Source organism: Solanum tuberosum, unplaced genomic scaffold, assembly GCF_000226075.1.
Source record: "Solanum tuberosum cultivar DM 1-3 516 R44 unplaced genomic scaffold, SolTub_3.0 scf00434, whole genome shotgun sequence".
Taxonomy (NCBI): domain Eukaryota; kingdom Viridiplantae; phylum Streptophyta; class Magnoliopsida; order Solanales; family Solanaceae; genus Solanum; species Solanum tuberosum.
The window spans coordinates 287,928-303,969 of NW_006239359.1; the positions used below are offsets into that span (position 1 = coordinate 287,928).

At 27.3% G+C, this 16,042-nt stretch overlaps 1 protein-coding gene across 1 annotated transcript; it reads left to right on the plus strand.

Annotated features, from left to right (window-relative positions):
* The first annotated feature begins 13,352 nt into the window (after positions 1 to 13,352).
* On the plus strand, positions 13,353 to 15,507 carry LOC102585456 (ethylene-responsive transcription factor ABR1-like). The gene is made up of 2 exons (XM_006363380.2): positions 13,353 to 14,149; positions 14,485 to 15,507. Exons 1-2 carry the CDS (start codon positions 13,645 to 13,647, stop codon positions 15,303 to 15,305), a joined length of 1,326 nt encoding a protein of 441 aa, XP_006363442.1. The 5' UTR covers positions 13,353 to 13,644; the 3' UTR covers positions 15,306 to 15,507.
* The last annotated feature ends 535 nt before the right edge of the window (positions 15,508 to 16,042 follow it).

Sequence of the window (16,042 nt, forward strand, 5' to 3'; positions counted from 1 at the left end):
ACCTCCCTAGACTATTTAATACCGTATTTTTTTACCCCCTAAACTATTTAATAGTGTATTTTAAAGGTATATAAGTGCCCACCTGGACACATTACTATTTATAATTTTGCATTATTTTTTATGTCCACGTGGGCAAATATATATGTTTAAAATACGGTATTAAATAGTCTAGGGAGGTAATACGCCCTCATGAAAGTTTAGTATCGCAACAGCAAATCCGACCAAAGTTGAGGTATTTTTCAAACCCTTATCCATTTATTTTACACATTTTCATACGCTTAAAGTATAGATGGTTAATTCATTCTTTCAATTCTAAAGAGGTATACAAAATGAGGGTGAATTCTTGTGCATAACTTAATTTAATACAAGGATTTAACATAACATCATTTAGATAAATATGAGGGATGATTAAAAAAAAAACATTTAAAAAAATAATAAAATGCTTGCATTTCAGTAACATCAGCTGTGTAACCATCATTACTCTTATATTGTTAAAGAAAAAAAAAATAAAAAAATCAGTTATATAAGCTAAAACATTAAAAAAAAAAACTAGAATAATAATCATATGTTTAATTTTATTCAATTCTAAGCTCAATAAAATTAAGACCATCTTTAACGATTAAATTACATATATAAACATGCACATTTGACATGTAAATTAAGACCATCTTGTGTTCGTGGTTTATTTCAAAATCTTCAGTAACAAAAAAATCATACTAATGTTATTTAGGAATGTCAAAATGACAAACAATTTGAAGTATTAAAAGTTATACTTCAAGGAATTTAATTTGATATCTAGCTTGTAGCTTACAACTCAATGCTTCACATAGTGGGAGATTTATTATATGAAACTAAATCATGTGCATTTATTATCGATTTAAATATTTTAAACTTGTTTGAAATTATCTTTCCCATCTCGAAAACATACAATCATTCAAACGTACATATAAGATGGACAATTTGAAAGAGAGATATTTTATTTAAGACGCACAATGTTGACGAGTTTGACATTTCAATTTTATTTTTTCCTTTTATTGTGCATTATAATTAGGAAAAATGTAGATTTTAATATTACTATTTTCTACTTTACTTTAAAAACAAATTTGTGAGACCGATGTATCCACTTGTCAAATAATAAACTAAACTCATATAAGTTATATTGATTATGTAACTCACAAAATAAAATTTCTCATTACCTTGAGCCATTATCTGTGCCTTTTGTCATTCTTTTATTCTTGAAAAATATTAAAGGGAAAAAGATCAAATATGCCCCTAAACTATTCGAAAAGGTCTAGATATACCCCCCGTTTAAAGTTTGGCTCACTCGTGCCTTCGCCGTTCAACTTTTTGCATAAATATGCCCTTATGGGCGTTAGTTGATACGCTGAAAATATCCAACTCATTTTCCCTTTATTTAAATGCCAAATGGAATTGTCACGCCACTTTAAATTACCACGTGGCATTTTTATGAAAATGGAAAGGGATCAATTATACCCCTAAAATATTCGGACCCATATCCGAATTAGGAAAATGAGCTGGATATTTCCAACGTATCAACTAACGCCCATAAGGGCATATTTATGCAAAAAGTTGAACGGCGAAGGCACGAGTGAGCCAAACTTTAAACGGGGGGTATATCTAGACCTTTTCGAATAGTTTAGGGGCATATTTGACCCTTTTCCCTTTATTTTAAGTCCATTCACGTTCTTATTTCTTGGAGGAGGGGATTTACAAGGTCTATAAGTCGTAATATTTGAACTGCCTCAATTATTATTATTTTAATCATTATTTCTTCCGTCTCATTTTATGTGACACTATTTGACTTAGCACAATATTTTTTTAAAAAATGAAGATTTTTGAAAATTATGGTCTAAATCACCTTACATATTTGTATGGTTGTAAATCATTTCATTGAGGGTAAAGAGAAAATTTTGAAGTTAAATTTTTCTAGTTATAGTAATGTGACATTCTTTTTGAGATGGACTAAAAAAAAAAGATGCCTCATAAAATGTGACGGAAGAAGTATTTTACATATCATAGAGTACATATACATAAATTCTTTTTGTCTGTCAAAATTTCAGCGTATGTATCGTGATTTTTCAAAATAGATGAAATAGTCAAAATAATCTAAACATAATTCTTATTTCGTCCATTCTTTTGTTCGGTATTAATTTGACACATTTTCTAAGAAATAATAATCAAAATGTTGAGTTTACTATATCATCTTTGGATATAATAAATTTGATTTTTTGAAAAGATAATTTTAATTAATAATAAAAGTAAACTAAGAACTATTAATTTTTCAAATTACTAAATAAATGAAAATAGATGTTTTTAATATAACGAGCAAATAAAAATTGACGTAGGAATTAATTTTATTCCAACTCATACTTACTATTTAAGGACTTTAGTGTATGACATTTGGTTTTTGACACGACAAGTTCCTTTTGGCCCTATATATTATTTTCTATAGATAGAAGTCTTTATTTTTGCTTCTTATGTGCGACTTTGAATTTAATTTTGTTTCTGTCATTTAGTGCAGACACATCTTAGAAGTAAAATTCATGTTACCTTTTTCTTAAGCAATTATATTTTAAAATATTTAAATTGTCAAAATGTTTGTTCTATATGCTTCACTATTTCATTACAACCCTCCTATATAAAATAATATAATTGAACGAACCATTCAAATGGTCAACTAAAAGTTCTACTTTCACATGAGATTACAACACTAATTAATTTAATTAAATGGTGGAAGTATAATAGAGTTAAATTTCTTCTTGTAGACTAATAGGTGTTGTTAGAGATAATAATTAACATTTTTTATTCCGCAGTTATTAATAAATTGTACTTTCAATTTAAATTATTTTTGAAGTAATATAAATTTCTATATAATATATGATTAATTAAGTGATGAAACAATTAATAATTTAATTTATTTATTTTATAGATATTCACAAGCAAATGAGATCAAAAATGCAATTTCAAGTAATTAATGGTTAAAAACATATATATAATAAAATATTAAAATTTATCAATAATTGAGGGACTAAACTGATTGTGGAGGAAAGGGGTGGGTGGATGATAGATGTTTTCTCATCGTTTATTAGTTACTTTTGCTACATTATTTACGAATGTATTACGTATTTTATAATTTCTTTTATTGATTTAAGTATTTTGAATATGCAAATTTAATTTCTAGATGAAAGTAAAATTTACGAACAAATTTATAAAGCCGCTTATAATTTTAGCCATTTATATTTATATTGCATGACGAAGAGAATTTGGAAACGATCGAAAACACTAAGAAGAGAGGTGTCTCACTATATGCATACATAAAGACATATACACGTCATATCTCTTCAAATAAAATGGATTTATATGCTCTATACATAGTATCATCATTTTATTTTTATAAAATATATAGTTCACATTTTCTGCCTAATATGGTACGTGAGGGAATGCATCTTCCTCTATATGATAGTGAAGTTTAATAAACTTCATCACAAAGAAAATCCTTAGAAACTATAGTAATATTTTTTATTGATTTGCATTGTCTATATTATTATTGTTGTCGTACCATTGACAAATTTTTATTATTTAATTTCATTCTAGATGACCAAAAAAACACATGGCACGCCATGGAGAAAGATTCAAAGGAATACATCATGTGGTTCTTAGCATATACTAGAATCTTATTGTATGCTTTTTATTGCTTAATGAATGATTAATCAATGCAATTAGCATGCTGCAGTTACAGGCTTACAGCTCACGCATGACACAGTAGTTCAATACCAATTCAATCGATTTTATAATTATTAAAATAAAATATAATACACATTTATTGATTTGATTATTAATCATACACAAAAAAAAAAAGTAAAATAATTCGAACTGATGGCGTTACAAAACTTTCAATTACTGAATTCACTGTGAATAAAGCTTTAAAACTCATCACTTTGGCCTAGACAAAGAAGAGACAATGACATTTATAGTCTCGCCAAGCACTATCCTCATATACATGAAACAAGTAAGATAAATGTTCTCGTCTTGGACGTCTTTGCTTTCATAAATAAATTGTAAATAAATTTTGATGAAAATATCTATAAGATATTTAAATTTGTTCTTAAAAATAATATATAATACATATGATTATAATTTGTCGATTTAGTTAAGTTATTTCTTTGCTTTTCTTGAAAGTAACAAAACTAAATCTAATATAATTGATTTTTAAAAACGTAAAATCAAACCAAACTCAAATAAAATTGATTTATTTAATGGACAAACTACATGAGTATTGAGTAGACATGCTCCATTACCATATATATTATTATTATTATTATTATTATTATCTATGCTTTCAAAAATATTACGTATATTACCACTAATTAAGAGTTCCCTACTGTATATTGAGGAAGATACACCTAGATACATGTACTTTCCCTACCAGATACACTAAAATAGGGAGAGAGACGAGCGAGATTTATTATGTATCACAAATACATGTGAATCACACTAGATACATGTCCAGATTCATAGGAGAGTGACAAGCGAGATGGGAGGAAGGCAAGCTATATTTGTTATGTATCTCAAATAAATGTGAATTCACTTGGATACCGTGTATGTAGAATAAAATATACCTAATTTTGACTCATTTATCTCAAAATACATGTATCTGAACGCACTAAAATATGATAAAATTCATAATTTTATAAACTAGAATGTATCTAAGTAATTAGCTTCTAAACTAATGAAATTTATGTAAATCTCCCTTGTTTGATATTTTTTTTATTTGAATCAATTTTTATTCAAACAATGAACACCACTACATTAATGTAATTAGCTTCATTGACTGGTACTCTGCAGTTATAGCTCAGGCATGGCAAAATTTGTTTCTTGTATCCATCACATTAGTTGAACATTTAATGTGAGTTGTTCAATGCCATATGTTTCTTTTTACTTGTTACGTTTGTTTTTTGCCGCGTATTCATTAAGAAAACATTAACCAAAAGAATAATTTGATTTCGACTCAATTTGCTTTTTCAGATTAAATTAGGAAATTTTTTATTAATATTTGCATTTTCTCATATTAATATGAGAAGAATTTTATTTATCTTAATTCTTAAACTTCATTCATTCTAAATTAATTGTCATGTTTCATTTTTTAAGAATCAAACTGTTTAAGTCGTCCTGTTTCAATTTTCAAGAGTTAAACTATGCGAATTTGAGGAATATTTTGATAGTTATTCTTTTTCATCAAATTGATATGATAAAAGTTACAACATATAGTACTTCTATATTTTTTATATATTTAAATTCTAATTATTGTTAGATATTGAGTGAATCTAATCTAGCTTAATTACAAATATTAGTCAGATTGATCTCAAAAATAAAACATGACAATTTCGAAGAGAGTAATACTTTTCACTTAGTTGTAAAAATTCTAAATTTAAATTTTATAATAATTAGTCATGCTTGGATATAAATATTAGATACTAATTTTTTTTTTTTAAAAAGTGTGTTGTGGTGGCCGGTGGGTGGGGGGTGGTTGGCTTGGTCATAAGGTATGACCAAGGAAGTAGACATACACAAATGGATAAAAGAAGTTCAATATAGAAGTGCTCAATTTTGGTTGAGAAGATAAGGCATGCTATTGTTATTCACACTACACCTTGTGGAAAACATGTGATCATATTTGATACCTTTCTTTTCTTTTTTCTTTCCATTAATTAATACTACATCTTATTTGTCTTTGTCAGAAAATCCTTTGAGATCTATAAAATGTACATGTGATAAAATGTTAGTAAATTATGTCACACATGCTACAATTCCTTTTTGTGTATTTGCAATTTCAACCTCATTTTACAATAAAAATTGAACCCCCCACCCCCACCTCCCCTGTCTGTGTTGAATCTACATTAGAAGACACAGTGAAGACGAGATAAAATGACTATTATAGATATTTATTTGTCTTATATTAATTAAAGATTGAATCGAATATTCTATATATATGTTGATTATATAATAGAATTGTACCAAGCATAGTTTTTTTGTTCTTTTGAAAGAGTACAGCGCAATGTATGAATAATAAGAAAAATTAAATTATTTTAAATTTACTACTTATATCTTATGAAATATTAGATTATAGTATTACTTTAATTAAATAAGATCATGTGAACCACTTTACTTCTCTAGGAAGAAAAGGTAACCGTTCAGGCTTTTTGTGTTCTTTTACCAAAAGGAAGAAAATTGACAGTAAAAGAGAAAAAGGGCAATATCAAAAGGCTTTTTGCATTAATATCCACGTCTTTTGTAGTATAATTTTGAAAATATAAAAAAGTTTCAGATTCTTTATAATTTTGTAAATTGATACATATATAATTTTATTTTGGCTAGGCAATTACTATGTAAAAGTCTCATTTCAAAATGGAGGAAATAATATAGGTACTATTCTGTCAACCATTAATTCCTTTTACATACTTTTTCCTCTTCCTTTTACATACTGTAGTACTCCTTTTTCTCAATTTATTTGACTTTTTTTTTGTTAATTAAAGTGATATTTAACTATATTATTATAATTAAAAATAATTTAAATTTAAAATTCTATTTTTACTTTTGTGAAATAATTTTCAGTCATATAAATATTGGAAATTTATTTGAGATCACAAATTTCAAAACTCTCTTTCTTCAACTTCTTCTTCTGATGTAATAGGTATATTTTCTTTCTTAAAATTTTGAGTGTATTTGGTATAAAGGAAAATATTTTCTAAAAAATGTGTTTCAATTTTTCTTTATGTTGAGTAAAATATTTGAAAAACATTTTAAAAAAAATAAGTTTTTAAAAATTATAAAAAATTAAATGACTTCCATAATAGAAACATGATTTCCCTACCAATTCAATTCCCCCACCCCGCCTTGACTATTCTCCACCTCATTCCGCTTTTATAATGTTTTACTAGATAACTTATTTCTTCATATCAGATATACCTTTTATGTCAAATTAAACAGTGCCACGAAAATTGAAACGAAATAAATAAAAGTTATTTTCTTGATTTTATAATGGGTTATGGGTGTGAAGAGGGAATAAATTAAGAGTGGGCTATATTTGGTCCTACCTAAACAAGTAAAAAGACAGAACCCACCTAAGTTTACCTACTAAGCCCACGTGTGGCATTGACTAGAGTCCACGTTGACATTAAATTATCGTTCTTATCACTTTATCCATTAGATTTTTGAGTTAATCCAATTCTTGAATTTCCTATTCGACCTTAATCTACCATATTATAACTTTTAAAATTTTAAAAAAGAGGTAAAGACTAGTTCAAATTCAACTAAAATTGGGTTAAAAGTAGAACTAAGTTAGGCTAAATATTTCTAGTTACTCCAAACTAGTTTTTATATTTTTAGTTAATAAATGTGACACGACGCACATTCGTCTTTTGGACGTGTTCAATTTGAAATAAAATAGTAATCACATTTTATGCAAGAGACGTGCTTTGACTCAACCCTTAACAAGACTACAAAATACAAAATATGAAACAATTTTGCATCGAGGATGTTTCGAGCTATGTTCGTGCGAAATATATATATATATATATATTAATAAATTGTATTATGCTATGCATGACATTTACTCGAATTTCGATAAAGAAAGATATTTTAATTTTATTTAAATTAAAAAAGTTAGTTGATGATTTGAGAATTATTCGGAATCATGTAGAAAGATAACATGTTATTTGTCAAATTAACATATTAATAATCAACAAAGATGGCTCAACGAGGTTAGCGGTCTAATAATAATACATTGAAAGATTCTTAAGCTAATTTTGTAAAATTAATTATACAATTATGAGACAAAAGAAGCTTCTAGTGCTTTGATCTTCTGGTAAAATTGCATCGAATGATGTGTGCAAAATATTATATTTAGGTGAAAGAAAAATATAATGAATTTATCGCGTCTTGAACTTTACGCCACTTAGGTATCTCAGTCTTAGGAATTTCTCAATTGAAAAGGATAAGACATATGCAAACTTGCTTTCTGATGCAGAAAGATTAAATTGCAATTTAAAAGTGATTTTTTTTAAAATATGAACAAGAAATGAGTATACATACAAAAGAAAGAAAAACTACTAGAAGTTAATTAATGAGAACCGTATTAAATATAGCAGTATTTAGTTTAAAGGGAGAGGAAAATATAAGTTATTTACTCACTATTTACAATCTCACCAAAAAAAAAAGTTATTAAAATTTAAATCTCTATCAATAAATAATAATTACATAGATTATATGTTACTATATTATATAAGAATAATAATAATATATGACATTATTTTTCTTAGCCTTGATAACATTACGTGAAATGTAATACTGAATAACATAAAAACGCGACTAACTTAATAACTTCAAATACTATACGATGAAAAATGAATATTTTGTTTAACTTAACGTTAAAAATCAATTCATTAGATATCAGATTATTCAATATCATATATGGAGATAACAACTCGATCTCGTAATCAATATTGGCAATGTAATAATCTTTTTTTTTTCTTTCTTCTTATACAAAAGGTGGTTATTAACTTATTACCATGTTAAGATATTTTCCTACCAATAAAGATTAGTCAACCAACTTTAACAATCCCACAGCACGAATAAGCTTTTTTTCCTTTTTTCTTAAAGATATATAAATAGGGGCATGTAAAATCTTTTATCAGTATAATGAAAGTTCACATAGCTAATCAATTGATCTATTAAAATTACTCGACCCATACGTTACTACCAAGAAGTGATGTATTTCTCAATTTACAAAATGCAAGTAGAAGACTTCGACGAAAACATGGAGGAGAAGAGTTTATTATCGATTAAAATTATTTTAGATATACATTTTCAAAATTATAAGATTTCCTGGTTATATCGCCTTGTAATCGTGTATAACTAGTATAGTAAATCCTCAAATATTCATTAACCAATACTTATGAAATTCTTTATAATTAGTAACTTTTTATCTTAACGTTCCACCTAACATATTAATTAAAATCACAAAAATTTAAAAATAATTAACACATTATACATATTTTTTTACTCAAAATCACAAAATTAAAAAATCTTTTTAATTTTCTTAGATTTCATGTCGGATAGAACTAAATACATAAATTGAAATTGAGGAAAATAATAAATTACATTATGAATAAAAGATTTATATAAGATAGACATTTATATATATATCGAATTGAATAGTCTAATCATTTGGTGTAAGAAAAGTCTTTATCATTTTTATTGCCACACACTCTTATCATAAATCGTATAAAATCCAAAAAAAAATATGCATCTAAATTCTAATCCTCAAAAATATAGATTTGCTATTGAATTTTAGTGTGATATTTAAGTCACTATATATACCAAAATAGAGGATAACCGTGGAGAAATATTATTCTCAACGTCTACATCATTAAAATATACTATCTTCTAATCATATATATCTCCTTTTAATTTATTTTGTCTTTTTCCTAGAAAATTATGAGATACAGCTTCAATTTGTTACTCAAAAGTGTGTTGAAGTACAGTTCCAAAATACAAACTAAAGAATCAAGCATTTGAATAACTACCAATTATTTGATTTGACTGGAGATAATTATCTCTTGTTTTAGGGATAAGAGTCTGAAAAATATCCTAACTTTGGTCGAATTTGTTGTTGCGATACTAAACTTTCATGAGGACCTATTACCTCCCTAAGACTATTTAATACCCTATTTTTTACCCCCTAAACTATTTAATAGTGTATTTTAAAGGTATATATGTGTCCACGTAGACACATTACTATTTATAATTTTGCATTATTTTTTATGTCAACGTGGGTAAATATATATATTTAAAATACGATATTAAATAGTCTAGGGAGTTAATAGGTCCTCATGAAAGTTTAGTATCGCAATAGCAAATTCGATCAAAGTTAGAATATTTTTCAGACCCTTATCCCTTTGTTTTATTGCTAACAATAACAATATTTAATTTGTAATTTTTGCAAGCCTAATATTTATTCAATTTTTTAACAATATAAAGAATAATTGATGTATTATTTTTTCAAGATCGAACTTGGACCCAAAGCTGAAGTCAAAGCTAACAATGCTAATTATCAATGATGTAGGGACTAGGGAAACTATAGTTATTTAGTTCAATTCATATTTTCAAAAAAAATAATCAATAAATATTATATTTGGAACACAATTTTCAAAAGTGTAAAGATTCGTACTTGAATCCACTTATCGGGTTTGGATTGTTTGGTTTGAAAATAAGTTATAATCTTATGTAGAAATTAATTATTTTGAGATTAACTATTGCGATTATTTAACTTATTAGTTATTATTTAAAAATGGCATGTTATATAATTTTTAGGTAGAAGTTATTTATTATAAAAATCTCCGCGGTATTCTAATATAGAAAAGGAGAGCTTAGGGATATTTTTGTCATCTTTATTATTTTATCTTGAGATAACTAATTTAATACTATTATTTCTTCTTGTATTATGACAAGTACAAGTGCTACAATAGAGAATAAGACATTACTACTGCTTGGACATAATTCCAAATAATGATTTAACATTAAGTTGAGTTAAAGTTGAAATTTTATTAGGATCTGTGATTTAAATTTTTTAAATTGTACTTATTTTAAGAAACCTTATAATTTGAAAAAATTATCGAATTTCGCAACTATTAATCGATTTTACCAAATGAGTAAATTGTAGATCATAAATAGGGTATCGAAATATCGTAAAATGTCAAATTAATAAATCACATATTTCTATATATATTTTTATAAAATAGCATTTGTGATTATATTTTATTACAGATTTCGAATACATATAATTTTATAAAAATTCACTAGTTGTACAATTTAACAATTGTAGTAACTAAATATTCTATAATATAAATATTCCACGTCATATGGACGATCTCTTTATATCAAGCATGAGTCTTTTTCCTTAGTAAGATTTAAAATTATGAATTTATTTTTTTGTAAAATATAAACTTATACGTCAAGTTTTATATTTAAAAGGAATTGAAACCACAATTTATATTTCCAAATCCCACCTTTTGAAGATTTTTTAGATTTAAAATCTTAATTTGAAATTGAAATATTATACAAATTTCATAAACAAATACTGATTTAAAATCATGTTCCTAATTTCTATAATCAAACATCAATCAAATTTTCATCTCAAGTCTATATAGACTTGTCCAACATACCAAACAACCACTAAATATCTATGAATTATGTATGTATAATCTCATTTCAAATTATGTGTATGGATAAAGAATCATTCGATCTATCGAATTATTTATATAAAAAAAATCATTCGATCTATCGAATAGAAATTTGAAAGATTTTGTATAAAAGGAATTTTCTTTATTATTTATTTTTCATTTAGTGTTCAAAGTTTGTATTAGAACTTCGATTAAATTTGAATTATTCAGTGTAGGATCCATTTATTCATGATGCTTCAAACAAGATTTTTTCTAAATACAAGATTCAAATCGAAACATTTAGTTAAAAATGAAATAATTCCATCAGTATACTATTGCCATGTTAATAGTATAAAAGAAATTCAATGAACCTAATTAATATTGGGTAAGAAGCACCAAAAAAAATAATGAAAAGGAAATTAAAGAAGTAAAGTCGAAGATGAACTCTTGCTATAAACCGACAATTCGAAAGATGCATATAATGTCACCATTATTATCAGTCAAACTGTGTGAACATAACTTCATGCTAGCCTACTCCATGTTTTTCTTTTTGAGCAAGCATCAAAACATTTTTTAAAATTATTTATGGTGTACTTTTAAAATAGATTTAAAATGGAATAAATGAATACTCTTTTCTTTTCAATGGGAAATATAAAATAATAAATTTGGTCCCTCCTTTATTCACAATTTATAATTTATGGGTATTATGGTCCTTTTAAAATGTGTTATATTTAGATATTTAAAGAAAAAGTTACATTCTTGTTAAAAAATTATGAAGTAAACAGTAAAATTTTAATGTAATTTATCGATAATTAAATAAAGAAATAATAAATTTAAAATGTTCTAAATAAGAGCTTATCAATAGTTGAGGAAGTAGTGCTGTTAATTACATTTAATTTATATGCCTTAATTTTTGTATTAATCTACTTTTAAAAAATAAAAAGAGATCATATTTATATAGAATTTTATCTTTATAGTAGCATATTACTTGTTTAAAATTATTTTAAAAAATTAATATTCTTAATTTAAAATCTAAAATTCAAAAGTCTCACTGACACTACATAAAACTTAGTACCCAAGACTCATCAAATAAAATGGAGGACATGTATTTATGCATGTTCTTAGTTACTATTCAATTCATTTTAACTTATCATTATTATATACTTTATCCATTTTAAAAAGATTTTTTGTAATTCTTTAATTTTAAGTTTTACGATGACATATTTAAAAAGTTTTAAAACATCTAATACATTCTATATAGTTTAAAATTAAAATCACATAATTCAATTTTTTTTCTTTTTTTTAGTTTAGTTGAATCGAAATGAGATAAATATTTATTTTTAAAAAAAAAGAGAAGTACTTCCTCTATTTCATCTTATTTGAAACATGTAGATCTGATACTTTCTCCGTTTAAAAAAGAATTGTCTCATTTTTTTTTAGTCTGTTTAAAAAAGAATGATCCTTTTCCTTTTTTGGCAACACTTCAACTTCAACTTTCCACATGACATGTTTAAGACCACAAGATTAAAGAGCATTTTGGTACATTTGACATAACTTTAATTTTGAACCACAAGATTTAAAAGTCTTCTTCCCTTTCTTAAACTCCGTTTCAAGTCAAACTAGAACATTCTTTTTTAAATGGAGGGAGTACATCTTTAATTATTTTTTTACTTAGAAGTTTATTTTACTAAATTATCAATAATTTTGCTGGAATTTTAAATTTAATTTATATTATTTTATAAAATAATTTAATATTAAAACAAACAAGTACTCCTTCTGTCTTTATTAATTGATCATTATATTAAAAATAGTTATACCATATATTTTTTATATTACTCTTGCAATTAATTTTTTTTTGAAAGGTGTTCCTATTTGTTTGTAAAATTCTTAAAAGATATTTTAAAGGTAAATTAGTAAATGATCATTTTATTTATATTTTTTTAGACATGGTGTAAAATAAAAAGATGATCAACTAATATAAAACGAAGGAAGTAAATGAAATGGAGAGCAAGAAAAAATAAATTGGGAAGTGATTAACATTAAAAATTTGTGCAAATCTATAAGAAGAAAAGTAACTCCAAAATTAGATACTCCATCAACTGTAGTATTGACGGCTGTTCAAGTATAAATTTTCCTCCTCCTTATAAATCCCCCGTCTCTGTATTGTCAGCTGGAAAGTGAATTTTTTGTCCGATCACAAGATCTTCTCTTTAACACACATCTTGAGAAATAGCTGATGAATTGAGTACTCAATTAATTAACCTATCAATTCACTAAGATTTTCAAAGTCGGTGATTTTGGATTCATTATTATAAAGTGTTTTTCATCTTCTTTTTCAATGAAAAGGTGAAAAGGGTAGGGTGTCCATATTTCTTGAAAAATTGAGGTGTGTTAGTAGTAGTATATGTGGTTATTAAAGGTGGCGAATCAAGGAGATTCCGGCGAGCATGACAGAAATCTGTCGACAGCAGGTGATTCAGAAACTACAACCAATGAAGGAATTCCTCAACCGTATGAACAATCGCAATCTTTTGAAGAAATGTTACAGCAACAAATACAGCAAGAAACAGAGTATTTGATGTCGGAATCGGCTAATCCGATGTATACAGGGTATAGTCAGTCGAGGGATATGTCGGAAATGGTGACGGCGTTGACGCATGTGGTTTCGGGTCGGAGAGAGGGAGAGTGGGGTTACAGGCCGGATATTAGCGGTGTTACGACTTCGTTTGTTGGTGGTGGTGGTGGTTCGGGGAGTATTTATTCGGCGAATTCACCGTCTTCTTCGAGTTCAGGATCATGGGCTGGACAGAAAAGAAGACGCGATCAAGAAGAAAGTGTTACTGGAGAAAGGGGTTATGGAGGTATTAGGGAATTTAAAAATGGAGAACCATCTTCCTCTGTTAAGCCTGGTTCGTATCAATACTTTCCACTTATTAAACTCTCTTCCATTCTTTTTTGTTGGAAATATTGGGAAATCACGGGAACGCTTGAGGCGTGCCTATGACACCGTTTTCACCCGATATAAGTGTATCCAACGAGCTAACATTTTGGGTTCATTTCAAGAATCTTTCTCTTCTTTTTTTTTCTCTCAAATTTCAAATAGTTTTCTAGTTCGGTTTGTTGTTCTCTGTTTTGGACCCATAGAAGGGATTTATGCCCTGTTTTCTTTATTTTGTATTTGATTGATTTTGAATCTGTAAAACTTGATTTTGATTCAATATCATCTTCTAATTGTTGCTTCCAGAAGAAGATACAAGCCTGGCAGCACCACAAACGAGCAGCGTATCAACCACTGCAGCGCAGACACCACCGCAACCAGCGGAAGTAACAGGTGAAGAAACAGGGGAGAGGAAGAGGAGATACAGAGGAGTAAGACAGAGACCATGGGGGAAATGGGCAGCAGAGATAAGAGATCCACATAAAGCAGCAAGAGTTTGGTTAGGCACATTTGATACAGCAGAAGCAGCCGCTAAAGCTTATGATGACGCCGCTCTTAGATTCAGAGGAAACAGAGCTAAACTCAATTTCCCTGAAAACGTCCGATTATTACCACAACAACAGCCCACAACAAGATTAGCCATTTCAACCACAGCACCAGCACCAGCAGCTTCGCGGTTCCAACTAATGTCTGCAGCATCAATGCGATCACCATCACCATTTTTTCAATCACATAATCAACCTCCGCATCAACCTCAGCAGCAACAGCTTTTTCAGAGCTCAGATATGGCTAGAGATTATTGGGAATACTCACAATTACTTCAAAATCCAATAGATTTCCATGGAGGACAACAATCATCATCTTTGTTAGAACAAATGTTATTAGCTTCATCATTGGGAGTGTTGCATTCACATACATTTCCTTCTTCTTCATCTTCTTCGTTAGCAACTTCTGCAGCTTCTTCCACTACTTCCCCTGCATATCCCCTGTTTTACTCTGCTCAACAATCACGCTTCTTTCAGCCACAAACTCATCAAAATCAAAGCAATAGCAGTAGCAGCAGCAGCTCCAATTTTCCTCCACCTTTTTGGACTAGCTCCGGCCACTACCCACCTTCTTCTAGCTAATTTTCATACTTCTTCCCCTTTTTACTTTTGTTTTTATTTTACATATTTTTTTGAAAAAAATTTAAATAAGAATCGTATTATTTTTGTTTTCTTTTCTTTTTGGGATTTTGGTTTTTGATTTTCTTGTATTTTTTGCATTTAGAAGAGATAAGATGGATATGATTTCTTCGTCCTTAATCATAATTAGAAATTTCAGGTTTGAGTTTTGAGTATAGAAAATATTTTGTTAGAAAGTAGGTATTAATACATAAACATATTATTTAACTTGGTCTTAATTGATATTTATGTCATTCAACTTTAGATGTGCACAAGTTACACTTAAATTTGTATATTATCACTATCAAACGAGTAGATATATGTGTTTTATGTGGCGTTTATGTCACATAGAATGTGTGTATTTATTTATTTAATTTTATACAAAATTTAAGTGTGTATTATGTACGTTGAATTGAAGGATATAGATACCATAGAGGTTAAATTAACTGATATGCTTGTGTATTATGAAGGGAAAAAAAAGGACATAGGCATAGTTTTGTCCTGAAGGATAAATGGTTTTATATTTAAGTGCAATACAAGAAGAATAGTACAAGAGAGAAGCATATGTAGGTTTATTTTCATTATTCATGGTTTGATACCCTACAAATCAGAAATGTTTTTGTCATTTTTTTGATTATATACAAAAGAATATTGTAGAAATCATCCAACTTGTGGTGTTGTCTATTCTTCTTTATTTTTTA

Coding starts and splice junctions, on each gene's coding strand:
- LOC102585456 (XM_006363380.2), top strand. CDS start 13,645: ATGTGGTTATTAAAGGTGGCGAATCAAGGAGATTCCGGCGAGCATGAC. Junction 14,150..14,484: donor ATCTTCCTCTGTTAAGCCTG/GTTCGTATCAAT, acceptor TGTTGCTTCCAG/AAGAAGATACAAGCCTGGCA.